This window comes from Passer domesticus, chromosome 21 (genome assembly GCF_036417665.1).
Source record: "Passer domesticus isolate bPasDom1 chromosome 21, bPasDom1.hap1, whole genome shotgun sequence".
NCBI lineage: Eukaryota > Metazoa > Chordata > Aves > Passeriformes > Passeridae > Passer > Passer domesticus.
In genome coordinates this window covers 1,204,436-1,221,188 of record NC_087494.1, presented here as the reverse complement: position 1 = coordinate 1,221,188, position 16,753 = coordinate 1,204,436, and the positions used below count along the sequence as shown (strand labels likewise).

General features: G+C 66.9%; 3 protein-coding genes across 6 annotated transcripts; 1 reads left to right on the top strand and 2 right to left on the bottom strand.

The window, feature by feature from the left end:
* Nucleotides 1-13: 13 nt before the first annotated feature.
* TMIGD2 (transmembrane and immunoglobulin domain containing 2) lies at nt 14-2,453 on the top strand. Its single transcript, XM_064396039.1, has 5 exons — nt 14-335; nt 674-1,036; nt 1,616-1,639; nt 1,728-1,820; nt 1,966-2,453. The coding sequence occupies exons 1-5, from the start codon at nt 299-301 to the stop codon at nt 2,451-2,453; spliced, it is 1,005 nt and encodes a 334-aa protein (XP_064252109.1). The 5' UTR covers nt 14-298.
* A 661-nt stretch (nt 2,454-3,114) lies between these two features.
* Nucleotides 3,115-6,816, bottom strand: SHD (Src homology 2 domain containing transforming protein D). The gene is made up of 6 exons (XM_064396452.1): nt 6,517-6,816; nt 5,734-5,818; nt 5,440-5,652; nt 4,999-5,128; nt 4,227-4,346; nt 3,115-3,358 (listed from the first exon to the last, which is right to left on the bottom strand). Exons 1-6 carry the CDS (start codon nt 6,724-6,726, stop codon nt 3,172-3,174), a joined length of 945 nt encoding a protein of 314 aa, XP_064252522.1. The 5' UTR covers nt 6,727-6,816; the 3' UTR covers nt 3,115-3,171.
* Nucleotides 6,817-7,674: 858 nt separating this feature from the next.
* YJU2 (YJU2 splicing factor homolog) lies at nt 7,675-14,979 on the bottom strand. Of its 4 annotated transcripts, none has more exons than XM_064396448.1 (8): nt 14,821-14,979; nt 14,188-14,288; nt 12,976-13,120; nt 11,487-11,621; nt 11,101-11,282; nt 10,604-10,724; nt 8,898-9,063; nt 7,675-8,512 (listed from the first exon to the last, which is right to left on the bottom strand). In XM_064396448.1, exons 1-8 carry the CDS (start codon nt 14,842-14,844, stop codon nt 8,433-8,435), a joined length of 954 nt encoding a protein of 317 aa, XP_064252518.1. In that variant the 5' UTR covers nt 14,845-14,979; the 3' UTR covers nt 7,675-8,432. The 4 variants fall into 4 exon arrangements, with proteins under 4 accessions (XP_064252518.1, XP_064252519.1, XP_064252520.1 ...); XM_064396449.1 differs by having other exon boundaries at nt 7,675-8,509; XM_064396450.1 differs by having other exon boundaries at nt 7,675-8,503.
* Nucleotides 14,980-16,753: the final 1,774 nt, after the last annotated feature.

Genomic DNA, 16,753 nt, shown 5'->3' with positions numbered 1-16,753 from the left:
CGTCCCTGTCCCCATCTCTGTCCCCATCCCTGTCCCCCCCCACCTCTGCCCCATCCGTGCCCCAGTCCCTGTCCCCAGCCCCCACCCAGGTCCCCATCTCTGTCCCCGCTGTGGTCCCGCTCTCTGTCCCTGTCACCTCCCCCGTACCACAGGGCCGGAAGCCACAGTGTCACAGTGTCACAGTGTCACAGTGTCACAGTGTCACAGTGTCACGGGTGACGCAGGGCCAGGAGGCTTTGGGGACAGGGACCCCCGGGGACGCGGCCCCTCGGAGGGGGCTGGGCTGGCCCGGAGGGGGATGTGGCAGCTCGGGGTCCTCATCCCCCTCCTGGGAGGTGAGTGGGGACAAGGCGGGCTGGGGGGACAGTGGGGACAGCGCCTGGCGCCCTGTGGCCGTGCTGTGGGGTTGGGGACACCGGGGGGACACGGGGCTCAGCCTGTGTGACACCTGGGGTGAGTGAGGGGGGACATCTGTCCTGAGGGGGGCTGAGGCCGCAGAGGGAGGGACAGTCATGGGGACAGAGGTGGTGACACGGCTGCGGCAGGGGGACAGGATGGGCGGTGTGGTCAGAGGTGACAGAGCTGAGCAGCGAGCCCGGGGTGCCCCCGTCCCCCACCCCACGGGTGTCCCGGGGCTCCATCCACCCCCGGTGACCCGGGGCTGTCCCCACAGCGGGCGCCCTGCGGGTGACCCAGGAGCCGGGCGACCTGCAGGCGGCCGCGGGTGACACGGTGGCCCTGGCGTGCCAGGTGGAGGTGGCCGAGGGCGGGACCCTGCTGCGGATGGAGTGGGTGAGGGGCGGGGGGCTCGGGGTGCTCTGCGCCACCCGCCTGTCCCTGGGCACCCCGCCGTCCCCGTTCCCCCGTCCCCGCTGTGCCCGGGGGGCGCAGCTGGCCTGGCAGCCCCCCCGGGCCACCCTCAGCCTGCCGCAGGTGCGGGACAGCGACAGCGGCAGCTACGTCTGCAGGGTGACCCTGGAGATCCCCCGGCACGCCACCGCCACCGGCAACGGCACCGAGCTCCGCGTCAGCCCCGGTACTGCCCGCGACTGCCCGGGACTGCCCGCGACTGCCCGGGGCTCCCGGGACTGCCCGGTACTGCTGGGACTGCCCGGGGCTCCCGGGACTACCCGGGACTCCCGGTACTGCCCGGTACTGCTGGGACTGCCCGGGACTCCCGGTACTGCCCGTGACTGCCCAGGGCTCCCGGGACTCTCGGTACTGCCCGGGACTGCCCGGGACTCCCGGTACTGCCCGGTACTGCTGGGACTGCCCGGGGCTCCCGGGACTCCCGGTACTGCCCGGGACTGCCCGGGGCTCCCGGGACTGCTGTGACTGCCCGGGACTGCCCGGGGCTCCCGGGACTGGCCGGGACTGCGGGGGACAGGGGGGCACGGGGAGGTGGCACCGCCGAGGGGCTTGAGGGGGTCCTGAGGGTCACAGCAGAGTAGGTGGGGTCCCATGGGGGGAGATTTTGGGGAGCTTTGGGTGGCCGCAGTGAGGAGTGGACCGGGACCGGGACTGGGACCGGGACCGGGACCGGGACCGGGACAGGGACCGGGACCGGGACCGGGACGGGGACAGGGACATTTCTGACTCTTTCCCCTCTCCGCAGCAGCTCTTGGAGGACACCAGGCAGGTAAACGTGTCCCCGCTGTCCCCGCTGTGCCCTCCACCGCCGTGTCGGTGTCCCGGGCCGGGCTGACCCGGGCGGGCCGTGCTTGCAGCGCTGCTCTGCCCGCTCCTGGGGGGCCTGGGGGGCACCGCCCTTCTCCTGGCGATGGCCGTGCTCGGCCACCGCTGCTGCCGCCGGAGCCCAGGTAACCCTGTCCCCAAATTCCCCTCCCCACGCCCCCGTGCCCGCCTCCCCCCCGTTCCCCTGACCCCAAACCCCCCCTGCCACCCCCCTGCAGGGCACCCCGTGTGCCCCCCGAGGGTCCTGGCTGACAGAAGTGCCCCCCGCAGGCGCTGCCCACCCCGACACGGCCATCTACGTGAACGTGGTGTCCCCCCCGGCCGCCGCCAAGCCGCCCCCCCCCCCAGCCGAAGGTGTGCCCGTACCAGGCGGAGCCGCGGTGGGCACGGGGCCCCCCCCGATCCCCCCGGCGCTGAGGGTGCCCGCAGTGCCTCGCACCCTCCCCAGCTCTGCCCTTCCCCAGGAAACCCCCCAACAAAGGTGTTTGGCAGCATCCTGTGTGTCACCCGGCTCTGCGTCCTCTGTGTCCCCACCCCTGCGTCATCCTGTGCTCCCCCCGCGGCCACCGCGCGTGGGCAGCTCGGTGTCACCGTGCCCGAGGGGTGGCAGCGGCCCTGGGACCCTCAGGGGAAGCCACTCTGTTGTCCCCTGGGCTCTTGCACGGTGTCACCCGGCACCCGAGGGCTGTGCTGGGGGTGGGAAGCAAGGACCCCCCCCCGTGGGGGGCAGTGCCACCAGCCCCTCACCACGCGGGTGACCCCGGGCAGTGCCACCCCACGCTGTGCCCGTGGCCGGGGGGGCCTGCACGGTGGTGAGACCAGGGTGGGACAGCGGTGGCAGTGCCACCACCTTGTCCTGCCTTCCCCAGGGACACCACAGAGCTGGGCACCAAGGTGCACCAGAGGCACCCAGTGCTGTCCCTGTTTCTGTCCCCATTTCAGCCCCCGTCCCTGTCCCTGTCCCCATCCCTTTCTCCTCCCTGTCCCCACTCCTGTCCCCTACCTCTGTCCCCATCCCTGTTCCTAACCCCACCGCCCACATCCCCATCTCTGCCCAAAATCTCCTCCCCAAATCCTCACCCCCCAAATCCCCATCCCCAAATCCCCGTCCCCAAATTCCCATCCCCAAATTCCCGTCCCCAAATCCCCGTCCCCAAATCCCCGTCCCCAAATCCCCATGCCCAAATCCCCGTCCCCCCCAATCCCTGTCCCCAAATCCTCCCCCCCAAATCCTCGCCCCCCAAATCCCCGTCCCCAAATCCCCATCCCCAAATCCCCATCCCCAAATCCTCGCCCCCCAAATCCCCATCCCCAAATTCCTGTCCCCAAATCCTCGCCCCCCCAATCCCCATCCCCAAACCCCCGTCCCCAAATCCCCGTCCCCAAACCCCCGTCCCCAAATGCCCCTCGGAGGCAGCACAGCGTCACGCCCCGGTGTGACAGGGCGGTTTAATGGGGCGGGGGCGCGGCCGGGGCTCACAGGGGCTGCACGGCCACCGGGTAGAGCAGGGACAGGTGGCGGGCGCCGCGCACGGGCAGCGCCCGCGCCGTGTAGTGCCCCACGGCCGCCGGTACCGACGGGAAGGCGGCCCCGGCCCGGCCCAGCGTGAAGTGCTGCTCCCGGGTCCGCGTCAGCTTCACGTGCACGAAACCCTGGCTGCTCCTGCGGGACCGGCGGGAAATGAGGCACGGGAACGGGAACGGGAACGGGAACGGGGACGGGGACGGGGACGGGAATGGGAACGGGAACGGGGACGGGGATGGGAACGGGAACGGGGATGGGAACGGGAACGGGGATGGGAACGGGGACGGGGACGGGGACGGGGACGGGGACGGGGATGGGGACGGGGATGGGAACGGGGATGGGAACGGGAACGGGAACGGGGACGGGGACGGGGACGGGGACGGGGATGGGAACGGGGACGGGGATGGGAACGGGGACGGGGACGGAACGGGAACGGGGATGGCAACGGGAACGGGGATGGGGACAGGAACGGGGACGGGGATGGGAACGGGGATGGGGATGGGAACGGGGACGAGGATGGGAACGGGATAATGGAATGGGATGGGATGGGATGGGATGGGATGGGATGGGATGGGATGGGATGGGATGGGATGGGATGGGATGGGATGGGATGGGATGGGATGGGATGGGATGGGATGGGATGGGGATTGGGATAAAGTGAGGATCTGGACGGGGATGAGGATGGGGACAGGGATGAGGAGCAGGGTGGAGGCTGGGACAGGGAGGGGGACACAGATAGGGATGGGGATGGGGATGAGGACTGGGATGGAGATTGGGGCACAGATGAGGACAGCAGTGGGGACGAGGACAGGGATGGGGACCCCATCCAGGGCAGGGGCAGGGGTGGCACTACCCCAGTGAGGGATCCCGGTCACCTCCAGCCTGTGCCATGCGTGGGGACACGCCAGCACGTCCCCACGGCTGCTGGGACAGGAGCCCCCGGATCCACCCACGCTCCCAGCCTGGCACGGCCCCTGGCAGGGTGTGCCCGTGTCCCCACGCTCACCTGAGGGACAGCGAGTAGTCGTCGGGGCTGGTCTCGCAGTCGCGCACCAGGAAGCTGCCCTCGCGGCACAGCGCCAGCAGCGTCTCGGCGCCCGCCCGCCCGATGGGGCCGTGGTACCAGCTGGGCACAGCGGGGTCACCGGGGCGCCCCTGTGCCACGGGCACCCAGCCACGCCACGGGGAACCCAGCCATGCCATGGGGCACCCCCTGTGCCACGGGGAACCCTGCCATGCCATGGGGGACCCAACCCCGCCATGGGGCACCCACCTCTGCCATGGGGCACCTAAACATCCTATGGGGCATCCAACCATGCCATGGGGCACCCAGCCACCCCATGGGGCACCCAGCCATGCCATGGGGAACCCAATCATGTCATGGGGCACCCAAGCATGCCATGGGGCACCTACACATCCTATGGGGTACCCAACCCTGCCATGGGGCACCCAACCATTCCATGGGGCACCCAACCATCCTGTGAGGCACCCAACCATGCCATGGGGCAGCTAAACATCCTATGGATCATCCAACCCTGCCATGGGGCACCCAGCCCCGCCATGGGGCACCCAGCCCTGCCATGGGGCACCCAGCCCCATGGGGATTCATGCAGGACACTGTGCCCTCCACACCCCCTGGGGACCCATCCCTGTCCCAGGGCCCACTGGGCCACACCAAGGGACACCCCTGACCCCACAGGGACCCACCCTGGGGGACCTTCTCCCCGCAGGTGTGCCCGGCATGCTGGTGCCACCCCAGGGGACGCCCCCAGACTCACGCCTGCTTCTCGAGGGGCAGCGAGGTGTCCACGTGCCGGGGGCTGGGGGGGCAGGCGGGCCGGGGGCCGCGGGGGGAGCGCGGCAGCGGCCGGGACAGGCCGGGGGAGCGCTCGGGGCTCTCGAACTGCACTGCGGGGACAAAGGGGCGTCACCCGCCCCGCCCGCGCTGCCGACAAAGGACAGTCCCACAGGTGGCCCTGCCCGGCCCTGGTGTCCCATTGCCGCGGCCAGCAGGGCTCCGGGGGGTACCCACGGGGGGCTCGGGGTGGCACTGGGGGACATTGGGGACCCCGGGATGCTGGGGGATGCTGAGGCCCAGGACTGACCCCGCGGGATGTGGGGTTGGGGGACCCTGGGGTGGTCCCCACAAGGAGGGGGGAGCCAGGAGCGGCACCCAGGGCAGCTGTGCCCGCCCGAGGTGGCACCGGGGACGCCGGCACCTGCGAACGCCCGTGAGATGTGGTCCTTCTTCCACTCCCAGGGCTGGTCGTACTCGTCGGCCGGGCGCTCGTCGTCGCGGGGGAGGCGGCTCTCGCGGGCCGGGGGTCCCCCCAGGCCGTCCCCGGCCGTGTCCCACTCCTCGGAGGGGGTGTCGTAGAGTTGGGGACCCCGGCGCGGCCGCACCCGCCGGCCCTCGCCCTGCCGCGGGCACCCTGGGGAGGGGGAAGGGGGCGGTGGGAGGCGCCCGGGACCCCCGCGGGGGTGCCGGGGGTCCCCGGGGTGTCACCACCCACCTGTGACCTCCTCGTCGCAGCCGCCCTCGGGCGCGGGGTCCTGCTCGCCCTCGAAGGGCTCCGAGTACTCGCTCTCACCTGGGCCCTGCCGGGGGGGCTCCGGGTGGGACGGGACCCCCGCTGCCCCCCCTGCAGCCCCCCGGGCCCTGGGTGCCCCCACGGGACCCTTCGGGCTCCCACAGCCCCCACACGGGTGTCGCCAGCCCCGTCCCCACTCCCGCCCACCCGGTCCCTTTGTCCCCCAGCCCCTGTCCCCTTCCCCCTCTCCCGGTGCCTCCACCGTGCCCCGCCGCCCCCCAGTTCCCTCTCCCAGTGCCCCCCGCTCCTCCCTGGGTGCCCCACTGCCCCCCCGCCCCCTCGGCCCTCCCCGCTTCCCCGTCCCCGCTCTCCCGGTCCTTATTCCCGGTCCCCACCCCCGTTCCCCATCTCCCCCCATCCCCTCCGGTCCCCAGTCCCCCCCCCCGTTCGCCGCGGCCCCGCTCACACCTGCCCGACGCCCCCCGGTACCCCCGGTGCCCCCCCTCCCCTTCCCCAGCCCCCCCCGATGCACCCCCCGGTCCCTCCGCCGCCCTCCCCGCTCCTGGCGCTTGGCTGCGGCTCCCGCCCGGTGCCCCCGGTACCCCCCCGGTACCCTCCCAGTACCCCCCCGGTACCCCCCGGTGCCCTCCGGTGTCCCCTCGGTACCCTCCCAGTACCCCCCCGGTACCCTCCCGGTACCCCCCGGTACCCTCCCGGTACCCCCCGGTGCCCCCCCGGTGCCCTCCCTGTGCCCCCCGCCCGTACCTGCTGCAGGCGGCGGGGGCCGCCCCCCGGCCCCGCGCCCCCCACCCGCACCAGGCGGCGGCGCGGGGAGGCGGCGGGGCCGCGGAGCGCGGCGGCGGCGGCGGGGGCGGCGGCGGGGGGGCCCCCGGGGCCGCTGTAGTCGGGCTGGGGCGGGCGCGGGGGGGAGCGCCGCGCCCCCCGGCCCAGGTACTCCCGGAGCCACTTGGCCATGGCGGGGAGCGGCACCGGGACCACCGGGACCCGCCGGGACCCCCCCGCCGCCGCCGCCGCCGCCGGAGCCGCTTTGTGTCGCCGCCGCCGCGCGCGGCGCGGACCGGAGCCCCCGATCCCCCCCGCCCCGCGCCCGCCTCGCCGGGGGCACCGGCACGGGGGGGGCGAGACCACCGAGGGGACACCGGAGGGACCCGCGGGGCTCAGCCCCCCCCCGAGCGGCGGCGGGGGGCAGCGGGACCCCCGAGTGACACCGGGCGGTCCCTGCCCGTGACAGCGGGAATGGGGGGGTCACCGGGACCCCCGGAGCGCGGGGATGCGATCCCCCTCCCCACACCGGTGCTGGGACCCCCCAGCTGTGTCACCCACCCACCCCGGGGGGGCTCTGCTCCCCCTCTGCCGCGGGGTCTGGGGGGCTCAGGCAGGTTGGGACCCCCCCAGCCCTGCCCCGAGCCCCCCGGTGCCATTGTCTGTCCCCAGAACAAAGGTCCCTCCCTCTCCTCGGGGTCCCTGTCCTTGGGGTCCCTCTCGGGGTCCCCCCCGCTGCCGGGGGTGGTGACAGCTGGGGAGTGGGGGGACACATCGGGTGAGACCCCACCTCACGCCCCCCCAGCCGGGCTGAGCCCAGCGGCCAGCATTAATATTTGAGGAGGCTAATTAAGGCACGTGCACAGAATGCTAATTGGGGTGGGGGGCTGCCCTTCTGTCCAGCCCAGACACCCCAGAGCCCCCCCGGGCCGCCCCCCCCCACCAGCCCCTCTCTGAGGGTGTTAATGAGCCAGAGGCTGCCCAGCAATTAGCGGGGGTGCCTTGATGAGGGGGAAGCTCACAGCCATGGGTGAGGAGAGCCCCGCTTGGGGTGGGTGGGCACTGGGGGGTCCCTGTCACGGGGGTGGGGGTCCCTGGGGCGGGGTCCCACCGTGCCCACGTACAAATCACTCTGGAGGATGCAGCTCTGGGGTGAAGCTCTGCCCTGGCTCTGCCAGACCCCGTTTATTGCCCAGCTGGGAGGGCTTTGTCCCCGAGCTCTGGGGACAGCTGGGGGGGCTGCTGGTGGCACGACAGCCCTGTCCCCGCAGTGAGGGGCTGCAGGACCCCCGGGTGTGTGCAAAGGTGGCACCTGAGACACCCTGGGACAGAAGCAGCTGGGGGTGACGTGAAGGAGGGGGTCCCTGCACCCCGGTGGGAAGGAGAGCTCCAAGGTCCCCTTCCTGCTGGGGGGGGTCAGGGCACCCCAAACACAACCTGGGCATGATCACTGGGGGGGTGAGGGCAGTGGCACCCCCAGAATGGACACACCAGAGTCCTGTCCAGCCCTGGCACTCCCAGAGACATCCCGGGAGCAGGGCTGGGACCCAGCAGGGAAAACAAACAAACAAACAAACAAACAAACACAAACACCTTCCCCTCGCTGCTGCTGCTGCTGGCAGGAGGTGACAACAGCGGTGGCCGGGGCCCAGAGCCCTGGCGGTGCTGCCAGCCCCGGGTGGGGCTCCAGGGGCAGCAGGGAGCAGGGACAGCCCTGGCCCTCTGTGTCCCTGCTCTGTCCCTGCTTTGTCCCGGCTCTGTGCCGGCTGTCCCGGCCCTGTCCCGGCTCTGTCCCGGCTCTGTCCCGGCTCTGTCCCAGCTCTGTCCCGGCTCTGTCCCAGCTCTGTCCCGGCTCTGTCCCGGCCCTGTCCCGGCCCTGTCCCCGCCCCGCCGGCTCCTCAGTCGCTGGCGCTGCCCTCGCTGTCCGAGTAGGCTCCCAGCAAACCCAGCGAGGACGTGGCTGCTGCTGCTGCTGCTGCTGGAGGGGAGGGAGGAGAGGGTCCCGTCAGCTCCAGCCCCCCTGGGTGATCCCCAGTGTGGGAACTCTGCAGAGATCCCGAGGTCCCTGGGGGACCCTGAGGCCAGGGAGGATAAATCAGGTGGATAAAGGCTCTGAGCAGGGAGCCAACCCCACTCAGGAGCTGCCAGAGCCCCCCAGGGACCCAGCCCAGGCTCTGGGATGGAGCCAACCCCACCCAGGGTCTGTCAGAGCCCCCCAGGGACCCAGCCCAGGCTCTGGGATGGAGCCAACCCCACCCAGGGTCTGTCAGAGCCCCCCAGGACCCCAGCCCAGGCTCTGAGATGGAGCCAACCCCACCCAGGGTCTGCCAGAGCCCCCCAGGACCCCAGCCCGGGGCAGGTACCGGTGCTGGCCGTGCTCCCTGGGGTTTCCATCCTGTTTTCCAGGGCAGGATCTGGTTTCTGCTTCCTGGGGGCCACCAGCCCTGCCAGCTGGGCCCTGGTGCTGAGCTTGCCCACGCTGCGCTCCCAGCTCTCTGTCCTGGGCTTCTTGCTCTGGGGCTGGGGGTCCTGTGGGCACAGCCAGGGTCAGGGGGCTCCAGCTCGGAGGGGACGTGGGGGGATTGGGGATAAAAGCAGCAGAGACATGAGGGGAAGGGTCTGAGGGGGAATTGTGCCCCTGCAGGGATGGCACAGGCAGCACAAACAGGGATGAGCCCCTGGAGATCCAGGTCCCACTGCCAGAGACATAAACCCAGCCTCGGGATGGCCCTGGGATGCTGAGGAGGCAGAGAAAAGAAATCCCAGCATGGTTTGGTTGGAAGGACCCCAAAGCCCATCCAGTCCCACCTTGCACTGCCCCAGGTGCCTCCCAGCCCCGTCCAACCTGACCTTGGACACTTCCAGCCACAGCTTCTCTGGGCAATCTCTTCCAAAGTCTCCTTAAATGCAATCCAACCTCCCCTGCCTCAGTTCCAGACCGTTCCCCCGTGTCCCATCCCTCCCTGCCTGGGTGAAAGTTGTTTTCTCTCTGTTTTATCAGCTCCTTTCAAGGCCACTGAGCACTGGGTGCCTGCAGGGGGTCCAGCCATGGACCCCGAGTGGATCTGAGTGCCCTGGGCACAGGGATTAGTGCCAGGCCAGGGACCACGGCTGGGATTAACCCCAGGCACAGCAGCTTTGATCCAGCCCAGCTTTGATCCAGCCCAGCAGACACGGGGCCCTGGGGCAGGGATGACATCGGGGGAGGGCAGGGCTGTTTGTGGGGATGATCCCTCCTTCACCCCAAGGCTGTTTGTTGGGATGATCCCTCCTCAACCCAGGGGAGGGCAGGGCTGTTTGTGGGGACAATCCCTCCCTCAGCCCGGGAGGGGACAGGGCTGTTTGTGGGGACAATCCCTCCCTCAGCCCGGGAGGGGACAGGGCTGTTTGTGGGGACAATCCCTCCCTCAGCCCAGGAGGGGACAGGGCTGTTTGTGGGGACAATCCCTCCCTCAGCCCAGGAGGGGACAGGGCTGTTTGTGGGGACAATTCCTCCCTCAGCCCGGGAGGGGACAGGGCTGTTTGTTGTGACAATCCCTCCCTCAGCCCAGGAGGGGACAGGGCTGTTTGTGGGGACAATCCCTCCCTCAGCCCGGGAGGGGACAGGGCTGTTTGTGGGGACAATCCCTCCCTCAGCCCGGGAGGGGACAGGGCTGTTTGTTGTGACAATCCCTCCCTCAGCCCGGGAGGGGACAGGGCTGTTTGTGGGGACAATCCCTCCTTCACCCCAAGGCTGTTTGTTGTGACAATTCCTCCTCCAGGCCGGCTCTGGGAGCTCTTTTGTTCTGCCTGAACCCACAGCACAGCCCAGTGAGGCCGGCCCAGCCCGAGGCAGCAGCAGGGCCCAGCAGAGCTCTTCCTCGCCAGGAAGGGAGCATGGGGACAGCTCCATCCCTGCCTTTGTCCCCAGGCCCGGCCTGCAATCCCCGGGTGATCCCTGGCTGCTCTCAGCCCTTTGGGAGCTGCTCAGGCGTGACACCGGCCCAGAGCAGGGACACAAAGGGCACACAGAGCTCCAGGGCAGAGCCCTGGGGCTGGGGAGGGGCAGGGCAGGCCGTGCCTCCCTCACCTCCTGCAGGATGTCCGTGGGTTTTGCCTGGGCCGTGGCGTTGGGGCGAGCTTTTGCCGCTTCCTCGTCGGAGTCAGAATCCACCAGGAGCCGACGGTTCTGGGCCTGCTCCAGCATGGCCCTGCAGGGACACAGGAGCCTTGGAGCTGGATCCATCCCCCTGCCAGGCCCTGCTTGCTGCAGGGGGGCTGGGGACAGCAGAGGAGCCCCGGGACCCCCTCCCCAGGGGGTTCTGTGGGATCCAAGCCTGAGGCACGGTGGGATCTGGAGCTTCACCCCAGAGCAGGAACCGTGGCCACTTCCCAGAGGACTGGAACCCCCCCAGCAGCCCAGATCCCACAGAATCCCAGCCTGGCTGGCTTGGAAGGACCTCCCACTCCTTCTCCCTGAACACTTTGCCAGGACAGGCTGGGATCTGCTCCCACCCCCCAAATCCTGGTACCTCAGCCCCCCTGTCCCAGCCCAGCCTCTGCTCCCAGCCCTTCCAGCCCCCTCACTTCATCTCCTGCTCATCCTCCTCCTGCTCCTTGCGCCTCTGCTCCTCCTCCAGCTCCTTGTACTGCTTCAGCATGGCCTCGAAATCCACGTTGGCCTGGCGCTGGTTGAGCTCCTTCAGCTCCTGCAGGTTCTCCAGCACCTCCATCTCCAGCTTGGAGTCCTTGGTTCGGTTCTCCAGGACCTGGGTGGGATAAGTTGGGATATTTGAGGCAGCAGAGCCTGCCAGGAGCCTCCAACACCTCCCCACTGCGCTGGATGAAGCACAAGAGGATCCTCCTCATCCTCATTTTTGGGTAGGACAGGAAAGTCTGGATGGCCACAAAGCCACTGCTGTGGCTGGGGAGGGCCAGGCAGAGTGGCAGAGGTTTCCCTGCACCCCTCGTACCTTCATGGGGTTGTTGAGCTCCTCCTCTTCCCTCTCCTTCTGCATCCTCTTCTCCTCCTCCTCCAGGAGCTTCTCTGCCTGGAAGTTCCTGGTGGCGCCGTGCTCCATGGTGTAATCCGTGTTCTCGGGGTCTGTCTGAGGGAGCAGCAGCAGAGCCATGGAGGGGAGGGGGGATCCTGCCCCAGCCAGCCCACAGCCAGCCCAGAGCCACCAAGGGAGCTGCACGGGGAGGGCTGAGCCAGCCAGAAACCCCCCCTGGGACTCTGCTGTGCTGCTTTTGGGGTTTCAAACCCAAAATCCCACCCTGGGACTCTGCTGTGCTGCTTTTGGGGTTTCAAACCCAAAAACCCACCCTGGGACTCTGCTGTGCTGCTTTTGGGGTTTCAAACCCAAAACCCACCCTGGGACTCTGCTGTGCTGCTTTTGGGGTTTCAAACCCAAAAACCCACCCTGGGACTCCGCTGTGCTGCTTTTGGGGTTTCCCAAATTCAGAGACCCAACCTGGGACTCTGCTGTGCTGCTTTTGGGGTTTTAAACCCAGAAACCCACCCTGGGACTCTGCTGTGCTGGTTTTGGGGTTTCAAACCCAAAATCCCACCCTGGGACTCTGCTGTGCTGGTTTTGGGGTTTCCCAAACCCAGAAACCCACCCTGAGACTCTGCTGTGCTGCTTTTGGGGTTTCCCAAACTCAGAAACCCACCCTAAGATTCTGCTGTGCTGCTTTTGGGGTTTCAAACCCCAAAACCCACCCTGGGACTCTGCTGTGCTGGTTTTGTGCTTTCCCAAACCCCAAAACCCACCCTGGGACTCTGCTGTGCTGGTTTTGTGGATTCAAACCCAAAAACCCACCCTGGGACTCTGCTGTGCTGGTTTTGTGCTTTCCCAAACCCCAAAACCCACCCTGGGACTCTGCTGTGCTGGTTTTGGGGTTTCCCAAACCCACCACACATCACATTAACCAGAAAATCTCTAATTAGTGAACCAGAGCCCCTCCATCAGCCTTTGCTGGGCAGGAGTGCCAGGGAACCATGGAACAGCCTGAGCTGGAGGGGACCATCAGCTCTGGCCTTGAAAGGAGCTGATAAAACAGAGAGAAAACAACTTTCACCCAGGCAGGGAGGGATGGGACACGGGGGAATGGTCTGGAACTGAGGCAGGGGAGGTTGGATTGCATTTAAGGAGACTTTGGAGGAGATTGCCCAGAGAAGCTGTGGCTGGAAGTGCCCAAGGTCAGGTTGGACGGGGCTGGGAGGCACCTGGGGCAGTGCAAGGTGGGACTGGGTGGGCTTTGGGGTCCTTCCAACCAAACCATGCTGGGATTTCTTTCCTCTGGGACAACCCCACCCACCCCACTGTCCAAAGGGAGCCGTGCCCATTCCCTGGGGGAATTCAGCACCCCACCACCACCCTGGGGGATAAAAACCATTCCTGTATCTCACGCCAGCGCCCTGGCTGTGCCCCCAGGCCGCCAGGGACAGGGCAGGCTGACCTTGAAGGTGATCTCAGCCAGGCAGCGCGTGCACTTGATGTAGAAGCGGAAGATGGGCAGCCCCAGGTAGGACTCGTTCTGCACCGTCTCCTTGCGCGCGTTGAACTTCTTGCCCTTGTAGATGTACTCCCCACACGTCTTGCACCTGGCCAGGGGCAGGGACACGTCCACAGGGGGGCAAGGGGCCGGGGAGGGGCTGGGGGTGCTGCCACGGTTCACAGGGAAAAGCTAGGCACGGTTCTGCCCAGGAATATCTCTGGGTTTCACGTTCTCTGAACTCCAGAGAAAGGAAAAACACAATTCTTATCTCGTTTTCTGTGCTTGTGTTGTGCCAAACAGAATGAAATTGAGATTGTTCACCCACAGTGAGGGTGTTTTGGTTCCTTGGCCTGTCAGGCCAGGTGTGTAACCCCACATTTCCCTTCAGAGAGAAAAGCAAGGCACAACTCCTCCTAGGAATATTCTTACCTCATTTTCTGTGCCTGTGTTTGTGCCAAAGCAGAATAAAATTGGGATTGTTTATCTAAATTGAGGGTGTTTTGGTTCCTTGGCCTGTCAGGTCAGGTGTGTAACCCCACATTTCCCTTCACAGAGAAAAGCAAGGCACAGTTCTTCCCAGGAATATCTCTGGGTTTCATGTTCTCTGAACTTCAGAGAAAGGAAAAACACAATTCTTATTGTTTGCTGTGCCTGTGTTTGTGCCAAACAGAATGAAATTGAGATTGTTCACCCACAGTGAGGGTGTTTTGGTTCCTTGGCCTGTCAGGCCCGGTGTGGAGCCCCACATTTCCCTTCAGAGAAAAGCAAGGCACAGTTCTTCCCAGGAACATTTCTGGGTTTCACACTCTCTGAACTTCAGAGAAAAGAAAAACACAACTCTTATCTCGTTTTCTGTGCCTGTGTTGTGCCAAACAGAATGCAATTGGGATTGTTTATCTAAATTGAGGGTGGTTTTGGTTCCTTGGCCTGTCAGGGCCAGGTGTGTAGCCCCACATTTCCCTTCAGAGAGAAAAGCAAGGCACAGTTCTTCCCAAGAATATTCCTGAGTTTCATGTTCTCTGAACCTCAAAGAAAGGAAAAACACAATTCTTATCATTTTCTGTGCCTGTGTTTGTCCCCACTATCCCAGGAGGGATCCCACTGCTCCAGGAGTGCTCCCATCATCCCAGCAGGGATCCCACGGTCCCAGGAGGGGCCCGGGGCTGCTCTCACCTCATGTTGAAGGGGGCCATCAGCCTCACCACGTACTGCCGGTCCTTGGGGAGCTTCAGCTTCGGGATCTTGGCCGGATCGAAGTCCGGGGGGTAATATTTCTGTGGAGAGAGAAAACTGGGAATTCTGGGGGTGTTCCTGTGTTTGGGAATTCTGGGGTTGTTTCTGTGGAGACAGCAGATGGGGAATGTTTCTTTATTTGGGAATTCCAGGAATGTTTCCATGCACAGAGAGCAGATTGGGAATTCTGGGGGTATTTCTGTGGAGAGAGAAGATGGGGAATGTTTCTGTATTTGGGAATTCCGGGAATGTTTCCATGCACAAAGAGCAGATTTGGAAATGCTGGGAATATTTCTGTGGAGAGAGCAGATTGGGAATTCTGGGAATGTTTCTTTATTTGGGATTTCTGGGGATGTTTCTGTATTTGGGAATGCTGGGGATATTTCCATGGACAGAGAGCAGATTTGGGAATGCTGGGGATGTTCCTGAGCACAGAGAGCAGATTTGGGGATGTTTATTTGGGAATTCCCGGACCAACCGGGGCCGCCCCGCGCGCTCGGGGAAGGCGCCGCGGGCCCAGCCCGGCTCGGGACGCCCCCCGGCCGCCGTGGCGGGGATTCCTCCCCAACTCACGTTCAGCACTTTCCGTTCCGACATCGCGGCGGCTTCTCCCGGTCCCCGGTGCTGCCGGTGCTGCTCCCGCGCCCCTCGCCGCTTCCGGGTGTGGCCCCGCCCCTCCGGCGCTCATTGGCCAGCGAGCCGCGACCGCCCCGTTCCTCGCCTGTTATTGGCTGATCGGGCTGCCTGTCAACGGATCCGCCCACGGCTGTTGTGCAACCCAGCCAGGAGTCCGCCGGGAAGCCGCGGCCTCACAAGGGGTTCCGCACATTTTTGGGTCCTGCTGTTCTCCGTCTCGGGCTGGGGAACCCCGGGGCTCCGATCTGGGGCTGGGGGACCCCGGGGCTCCGATCTGGGGCTGGGGGACCCCGGGGCTCCGATCCGGGGCTGGGGAACCCCGGGGCTCCGATCTGGGGCTGGGGAAACTCGGCTTCCTCACAGCAACATGGGCCCCGGTCTCCCCTGATCTCCCGTGACGCACACTCGTCATGTAGATAACAGTCCCCAAACAGTCTGGTTTGTGTCTAAAACGTCACTTTCTTTCCAAACACCGAGGACTCTGAGTCCTTTTGAATTTGCGGCTTTTTCGCTCACTCCACTGAGCATGCGCGGCCGCGGCAGCCATGCTGTACGGCACCGCCGCACTGCGCATGCGGCGTTGCCATTGCCGCCATTCCGTACAGCGCGCCTCCCACGGCCTCAGCCGCCAGCGCGGGCAGTGCCGGGTGCCGCCGCCGGCCCCGCCCGCACCGCGTGGCTGCAGCCCTGCGCATTCTCAGCTCCTCACTCCCCGCCGCTCCCCGCCCCTTCTGCACGGCGCCCGCGCACACCCGCCATTACCGCCGGCGCCGCCGCCCCACCGCGCACGCGCAGCGCCCCGCGCGCCGCTCGTTCCCCCGTGGCGCGCATGAGCGGCGCGGCGCCCCCTGGCGGCGCGGGCGGCGGCGGCGCCGTCCCGTCGTGCCCCGCGCTCCCCACACAAAGGACGCGCTGGGAAATGGCGGCGGCCGCGGCCTCGCAAGGCGCCCCCGGGAAAATGGAGCCGCCCCCGGCGGCGGCCGCGGCGGCTCCGCCAGCGCCCAACGGGGCGGCCGGCGCGGGGGGGCCGCCCCCGAAGAGGTAGGGGGGCCGTGAGGGGCCGCGCTGGCGGCGGGGCCGAGGGGCCGCGTGCGGCCTCCGCGCTCGTGGGCCCGGCCTGAGGGAGGAGCGGGCCCGGTGAGGGCGATACCGGTGAGGGCGATCCCGGCTGCGGGGGCGATGCCGTGGGGTCCCGGGCGGGGCCGTCCCGAAGGCGCCTCCGGGGCTCCCGCGGCGCTCTGGGCCCGGTGCCGGCGGGCGGGAGCCCCGGGACCGCCGCCGTCCCCTCGCGAAAAGCTGAACTTTGGTGGGGTTTCGGCCTCCCTGGGCCGAGCGGGCTGTGCCGGCGCCGGGGTGGTTGAGTTCGTTACTTTTTGTGCTGTCGGTGAGTTGTAAGAACTGCGTTGCCCTGATCCTGCTGCGCGCTTTGGAGCCGAGCGCTCATTTTTGGGGGTGGTTTACGCCTGAGGGGATTTGGGAGCGCACACACCTCGAGGGTGAGGGTTTAAGGTGGTGCCGGGGAGGGATTGCACAACCCCTCGGTAAAACGTTAGAGAAATTTAAACCAGAATCGGCAGCGCTGCAGTTCCGGCTCTGTAAACGTGGGGATGAAGGGCACAGAAAGCCTCAGCTGCTTCTCACTTCCTCGTGTTGATGCTCGGTGAAAATTCCACGCTTGGCAAAGCCGCTTTTGGTACCAAATCCACTGCGCAGAAAGGACTTCTCCCCCCCAGGGCGTTTCTGGCCTCAGTTTCAGGCGGGCTGATAAGAATCAGGTTGAACCTGGTGTGCTGTGATTCCTGCCGCACACTCGAGCTTGGGTTTGTGCTTCCCGAGACCAGGAACAGCTTTCCAAGTGTCGCTGTAGGGG

Excerpts from the sequence above, each read along its gene's own strand:
- TMIGD2 (XM_064396039.1), top strand. The coding sequence starts at position 299 with ATGTGGCAGCTCGGGGTCCTCATCCCCCTCCTGGGAG. Across the intron at positions 1,037-1,615 it reads CGAGCTCCGCGTCAGCCCCG|CAGCTCTTGGAGGACACCAG; the intron begins GTACTGCCCGCG and ends CCCTCTCCGCAG. Across the intron at positions 1,821-1,965 it reads CTGCTGCCGCCGGAGCCCAG|GCGCTGCCCACCCCGACACG; the intron begins GTAACCCTGTCC and ends TGCCCCCCGCAG.
- SHD (XM_064396452.1), bottom strand. The coding sequence starts at position 6,726 with ATGGCCAAGTGGCTCCGGGAGTACCTGGGCCGGGGGGCGCGGCGCTCC. Across the intron at positions 5,129-5,439 it reads CATCTCACGGGCGTTCGCAG|TGCAGTTCGAGAGCCCCGAG; the intron begins GTGCCGGCGTCC and ends TTGTCCCCGCAG. Across the intron at positions 3,359-4,226 it reads GACTACTCGCTGTCCCTCAG|GAGCAGCCAGGGTTTCGTGC; the intron begins GTGAGCGTGGGG and ends CCGGTCCCGCAG.
- YJU2 (XM_064396448.1), bottom strand. The coding sequence starts at position 14,844 with ATGTCGGAACGGAAAGTGCTGAAC. Across the intron at positions 13,121-14,187 it reads ATGGCCCCCTTCAACATGAG|GTGCAAGACGTGTGGGGAGT; the intron begins GTGAGAGCAGCC and ends GCCCCTGGCCAG. Across the intron at positions 11,622-12,975 it reads TGGCTGAGATCACCTTCAAG|ACAGACCCCGAGAACACGGA; the intron begins GTCAGCCTGCCC and ends CTGCTCCCTCAG.